Source organism: Leptopilina boulardi, unplaced genomic scaffold (genome assembly GCF_019393585.1).
Source record: "Leptopilina boulardi isolate dan_hultmark-lab unplaced genomic scaffold, ZJU_Lbou_2.1 LbouV2_305, whole genome shotgun sequence".
Lineage (NCBI taxonomy): Eukaryota > Metazoa > Arthropoda > Insecta > Hymenoptera > Figitidae > Leptopilina > Leptopilina boulardi.
This window is the reverse complement of record NW_026137869.1, coordinates 500624-507199: the sequence shown is the minus strand read 5'-3', so window position 1 is coordinate 507199 and position 6576 is coordinate 500624. Positions and strand designations below refer to the sequence as shown.

Here is a 6576-nt window from a genome sequence, read left to right as displayed (position 1 = left end):
AAGCTTTGTATGTTTACTTAGTTACATGTGTAATCCTCTTTCTAGTTAATATTATAAGATATGTATATTTTTGTTCATTCAAAAAAAAGGTTATAATCGTTAAATTTTATTTATTTGTTTTATTTTATTGTGATTTTTTTTTAGTTTTGAATTCAAATTTTACATTTTGATGTTTGTTATTGAGATTTTTAAAAAAATTATGATTTTCAGTAGAAAAATCATAATGTTGTCAGACAAGTAGATTTTCAGTAGTAAAATCGATGTGAGATCAGATAAATAAGTTTTCATGTTGATAATTCTTTATTTAGTTGTAAGAATTGAATTTTATGTTGCAAATTCTCTGTTTAGTCAGACAAAATTAGATATGAAGTAGTAAAATCTATATGTGATCAGGCAAATTGGTTTTCAAGTAGTAAAATCTATATTTGATCAGGCAAATTGGCATTCAAGTAGTAAAAACTGTATGTAGTCAGACGAATTTGTTTTTAAGTAATGAAAAATATGCTTGGTCAGACAAATTGGTTTTTAAGTAATAAAATCAATATGTGGTCAGACAAATAAGTTTTTAAGTAGTAAAACCTATGTTGGGGTAGATAAATTTGGTTTCAAGTAGTAAAATCAGTATCTGGTTAGACAAATTAGTTTTTAAGTAGTAAAATCCGTATTTGATCAGACTAATTTGCTTTTGAAGTAGTAAAATCAGTGTGTGGTCAGACAAATTAGTTTTTAAGTAGTAAAATCTATGTTGGGTTAGATAAATTTGGTTTCAAATAGTAAAATCAGTATCTGGTTAGACAAATTAGTTTTTAAGTAGTAAAATCCGTATTTGATCAGACCAATTTGCTTTTGAAGTAGTAAAATCAGTGTGTGGTCAGACAAATTGGTTTTCAAGTAGTAAAATCTATATTTGATCAGGCAAATTGGCATTCAAGTAGTAAAAACTGTATGTAGTCAGACGAATTTGTTTTTAAGTAATGAAAAATATGCTTGGTCAGACAAATTGGTTTTTAAGTAATAAAATCAATATGTGGTCAGACAAATAAGTTTTTAAGTAGTAAAACCTATGTTGGGGTAGATAAATTTGGTTTCAAGTAGTAAAATCAGTATCCTGTCAGACAAATTATTATTTAAGTAGTAAAATCTGTATTTGATCAGACGAATTTGCTTTTGAAGTAGTAAAATCTATGTTGGGTCAGACAATTAATTTTCAAAAAGTAAAATCTACGTTGGGTCAGACAAATTTGGCTTCAAGTAGTAAAATCAATATCTAGTCAAAAAATTGGTTTTCAAGTTGTAAAATCTATGTTGGGTCAGATAAATAGGTTTTCGAGTAGTAAAATCAATATTTCATCAGACAAGTAAAGGAAGTACATGTTTAGTATTTAAATGGTAACCAAGTAGTTAAAATTTACTTGGTAGTAAAATCGATATTTGGTCAGACAATTTGATTTTCAAGTAATGAAATCTTAATTTGGCCAAATAAATTAGTTTTCAAGTAGTAAGTTCTGTATTTATTCGGACAAATTGCTTTTTAGTAGAAAAATCTATAGTTAATAAGGCAAATTTAATTTCAAGTAGTAAAATCAATATATGGTTAGGCAAAGTAAATTTTGAGTAGTAAAATCGATATTTGGTAAGACAATTTGATTTTTAAGTAATTAAATCTTAATTTGGCCAAATAGATTAGTTTTCAAGTAGTAAATTCTGTATTCAGTCAGACAAATTGCTTTTTAAGTAGAAAAATCTATAGTTAATAAGGCAAATTTAATTTCAAGTAGTAAAATCAATATATGGTTAGGCAAAGTAAATTTTGAGTAGTAAAATCAATATTTGGTCAGACAAAGTACATTTTTAGTAGTAAAATCGATATTTGGTCAGACAATTGGATTTTTAACTAATTAAATCTTAATTTGGCCTAATAAATTAGCTTTCAAGTAGTAAATTCTGTATTTAGTCAGACAAATTGCTTTTTAAGTAGAAAAATCTATAGTTAATAAGGCAAATTTAATTTCAAGGAGTAAAATAAATATTTGGTCAGACAAAGTAAATTTTTAGTAGTAAAATAAATATTTGGTCAGACAAAGTAAATGTTTAGTAGTAAAATCGATATTTGGTCAGACAAAGTAAATTTTTAGTAGTAAAATCAATATTTGGTCAAACAAAGTAAATTTTGATTTGTAAAATTGATATTTGATCAGACATATAACTTTTCAAGTAGAAAATCCTTTGCCTGGATATGAAAATAAAATTTCAAGTAGTAAAATTCCTGTATAGTCAGAAAAATTATTTATTTTCTCCACCAAAAAAAGACTTGTGGCAATTAAAATTTTTTTTTTACAATCAACTTAATCGCATCTACTTTATTTTTGTCTATGTTAGTTTCTGAAACGTGCAAATTTAATTAACTCTACATATACTACTGAAGCATATATTTATTGCGTGTTAGATTTTGGTTAAGTGAAGTCATTAAGTTACATAAGTTAAATCAAGTTATTCCAAGTTAGCTGTTAGCTGAATTTGCAAGCACGCGTAAGACTCTAGGGATAAGTTAAGTGAGAGAGTAAGCAAGAGGAGACAGACAGACAGTGAGAGAGAGAGAGTTGAAGTTAACCTTATAGAATATGAGGTTCCAGAGCCTAACCCTTAATCCACCTCAGTTTCCTAAGCGACCAAGTTGTGATCCCTATACATTGGCGTCGTCCTCTCCGAGTTTCACGACTTTGACTTATAGTCAAGGTAGGTCGTCGATCTTCTTTTTCCACCTTTTTTTTTTTCTTTTTTAATGTCCCTGATGAAAATTTCATTAGGATCAAAAAATAATAATTTCAAATTCTTTTATGAAAAATGATTCTTTTCAACTATTTTTTTTTTTTTTTTTTTTTTTTTACAAATTTTATACACTTGCTTGAGAATATTTTTTCATGACCAAAATAAATTATCGATTTATTCAGAGTTTATTTGCTTTCTATTTAATATGATTAGTTTATTTTTATATGTGAAAAAAAAATTTTATTTCTGTTTTTTTTCTTTGCCTATTATCACATTTATTGTACTTTTATCTTATTTATATTTATTATCTTTTTTATTTTTATTGTTTATTTTTCATTTTCTGTTTTATCTATATTTTCTATTTATTTTTACCTGATTGGGTATTTTATTTTTATACCCTTTTATATTCATAGTTTATTGTTTTTATATCTATTTGCTCTTTTTCTTGTTTATTTATCTATATATTTATAACTATTTTATTATACGAGCGTTTTTATATAAATAAAAAATATCTATTTAGTTCAAATAAATATTTATTCGGTTCAAATATTTTTTTCGATTCAATTAAATATTTATTTGGTTTAAATTTTTTTTTTTTGTTCAATTAAATATTTATTTTGTTTAAATATGTTTTTTTCGTTTAAATAAATATCTATTTGAACCAAATAAAAATATTTTCTTTTGTTTAAATAAATATTTCTTTTGATTCAATAATTATTTCTTTTGGTAAAAAAAAAAAATATTTTTTTGTTTCAAATAAATAATTTAATTAAAATAAATATTTATTTATTAATAGCCAAATAACGAATAATTTTAATTAAATAAATTTTTTTTTCAGTTTAAATGTATTTACCAGAGAGTGTTATTTTTCCCTAAGATTCCTTTTTAATTGCATGTTTCAGAAAAGCATTAACAATAACTAACCCGCAATCAAGCTAAAGCATTATGTCTTCACAAAGGAAACCTCATCGTCACAAGTCTTGAAAGAAGGAAAATACAATAAACTGGTCTTTCAGGTAAGAGCTAAATTGAGAGTCTATAGTTGATAAATATGTCAATTAGTGCACAAAAAAAAATTCTCTAATTAAACTAGTTTTTTTTTTTATTTCTCAAATATTTTTTTATCCCAGTTTTTTTTCTATTTTTCTGAATTTTTTAATATTTGTATTTTATCGATTGACATTTATCAATTACAGTTCTTATTTATATTTATAATATATATTTATTTTTCTATTTATTTAACTGTTTATTTATTTATTTTTATTTATCTATTTATTTATTTATTTATATTTATAATATATAATTGAATCAATAGTCGTAGGAAAAAATTTCTATCAAATCAATAATAGTTATTATTTTAATAAATATGCAAATAAATATTTTTTCCCTATAAATTTAAAAATTTTTCTTTAAATTAGTTATTTTCCTTTTCAACTCCAAAAAAATACAACTATTGATTCAATGTAAAGACAGAGAAAATTTTTTAAAAACAGAAAAAAAAAATTTCCCCAACAGAAATAGATCGAGGTGATTAAAATTGAAAGGTGGAAAAAGTGGGAAAATTCTTTTTGGCAATAAAAAGAGAGTGAGAGAGGAACTGGAATCTTATTCCTGGGACCGTCGTGGTGTTGTCCGCCGGGGGTGGCGGTGGCGACACAGGGGGCGGGGGTGGGAATCTTTGTCGACGATCTGAATTTGCTCGGCGTGGGGGTGGCGGTCGGGGGGCCTCTTGTCTTTCCACCATCAGCTCCTCTGTTGCGGGGAGCGCTGGGGGCTGCGGCCCCGTGGTGGGCCTCCCCTCCTACAAAAAGCGACAAGGTAATTTCAAAATTTATTTAAAAAAAAAATTTTTAATTTTAAATTTAAATTTTACTTTAAAAAAAAATACAATTTTGATAGAAAATATTTTTCCTTCAACGTTTTTAAATAAATACATTAAAAATAGTTTTGCCCCCCTAATTAAAAAATTCCTTCCTAATAAATGAAAAATATTTTTTATTTACTATTTAATTTTTTGTTTTGCGTTAATTAAAGTCCGTACTAGCGTCGTTTATAAAATTGTAATTTTTTTTTTTTGAATAATAATAACTGATTTTTTTTTTGCAATAAAAAAAGCATATAATTATTTTTGACGTATATATATATATAATGAAATCAATATTTCATTGTTAGTAAAGAAATAAAAATAGTCCAACGCGAGCGGTCAGTCTTGCTCTAAGTAAAAGTAATTATAACTGTTGGAGAGTGAATAGTGAAAGCACATAATTCATGTGCGGTAACCAGCTGGAGCGACGATTTCTACTCGTTAATTGTAACAAAAGGAAATAACGGGAGAAGTATATAAAAGCTTCTATATTTGGTTCGAGTTATATTTGTAACTAAAAAAAAAAAAAAAAAAATTCAAAATTCACAAAATTGTAATTTTTATTTATTAATAAATTCGATCATTTTTCTGCCACAGCAAACTTTTTTTCGTAAATTTTTAAAAACTTATAAATATTGAGTATGAAAATATAATAAATCCAATATAGATATAAAAATAAAACATATGGAAATAGTTCTGTCGATATTTTATATATATGAATAATTCAATATTAATGTAATAATATTATTCTGTTTCTATTATTTCAACATGAAATGCGGCCAATTATTCTTGGTATATACATAACGTATTAAATTGTCAACGATTATTGTGCTCTCAATTTTAGGCGACTCGAATCGTTTAAATAATTATAAATCCTGACCCAATTGAAAGGTGTTCAAATTATAATTTTTTTTTAATAATATAATTTTTTGTTATTTATTTATAATTTCGCAAATTTTTTTTTTGTAATATTTATATCTTGCAAAAATTTTCATAACAAAAAATTATATCTTTGCCTCTATAGAGGAAATAAAAATTTTATTTTATTTTAGAATTTTTTGCGCCTTGGGTTAACAAAAATACTATATGATAAACGATTTTTATATTGAATTTTGAAACGGCATAAAAAAAATATAAGAATTTTCAAAAAAAAATTTTATTTTTTTACTATAAAGGTTGAAAATTGTTATTATGAAAGCAACGCCGCTAGTTTGGACTTTAATTTAACTTTTATTGTAATCATTTTTTATATATACTTAGGAAAATAATTTCTATCATTACTATTTTAATTAGTGGACAATATTAATATTACTGTTGCTAAGGAAAAAAAATTCCTTAGCAACCGTACCAGTTACGTTGATGCCATTTAGTTACTATGGTAACAGTTACTTTGGTGCCATTTAGTAACTGTAGTACCAGTTACTATAGTACCAGTTACTATGGTACCAGTTACTTTGGTGCCATTTAGTTACTATGGTACCATTTACTATGGTACCTGTTACTATGGTACCCAGTAACTATGGTACCAGTTACTATGGTAGCGGTTACTATGGTAGCGGTTACTATGGTACCGGTTATGCTATGGTACTCGGGAACTATGGTACCAGTTACTATGGTACCGATTACCTAATGGTATCGGTTTTGTTATGGTACAAGTTACTATGGTACCAGTTACTATGGTGCCATTTAGTAACTGTGGTACCACTTACTATGGTACCTGTTACTATGGTACCCAGTAACTATGGTACCAGTTACTATAGTACCAGTTACTATGGTACCAGTTACTTTGGTGCCATTTAGTATCTGTGGTACCAGTTACTATGGTACCATTTACTATGGTACCTGTTACTTTGGTGCCATTTAGTAACTGTGGTACCAGTTACTATGGTACCATTTACTATAGTACCTGTTACTATGGTACCCAGTAACTATGGTACCTGTTA

At 26.2% G+C, this 6576-nt stretch overlaps 1 protein-coding gene across 1 annotated transcript in view; it reads left to right on the top strand.

Moving 5' to 3' along the window:
* Positions 1 to 2621: 2621 nt before the first annotated feature.
* LOC127283037 (Kv channel-interacting protein 4-like) overlaps positions 2622 to 6576 on the top strand; it is a 46761-nt gene continuing 42806 nt past the window's right edge. Inside the window, exons 1-2 of the mRNA XM_051307690.1 lie at positions 2622 to 2736; positions 4360 to 4587. Coding sequence (XP_051163647.1) covers positions 2622 to 2736; positions 4360 to 4587 — 343 coding nt within the window. The remainder of the gene's footprint in view (positions 2737 to 4359; positions 4588 to 6576) is intronic.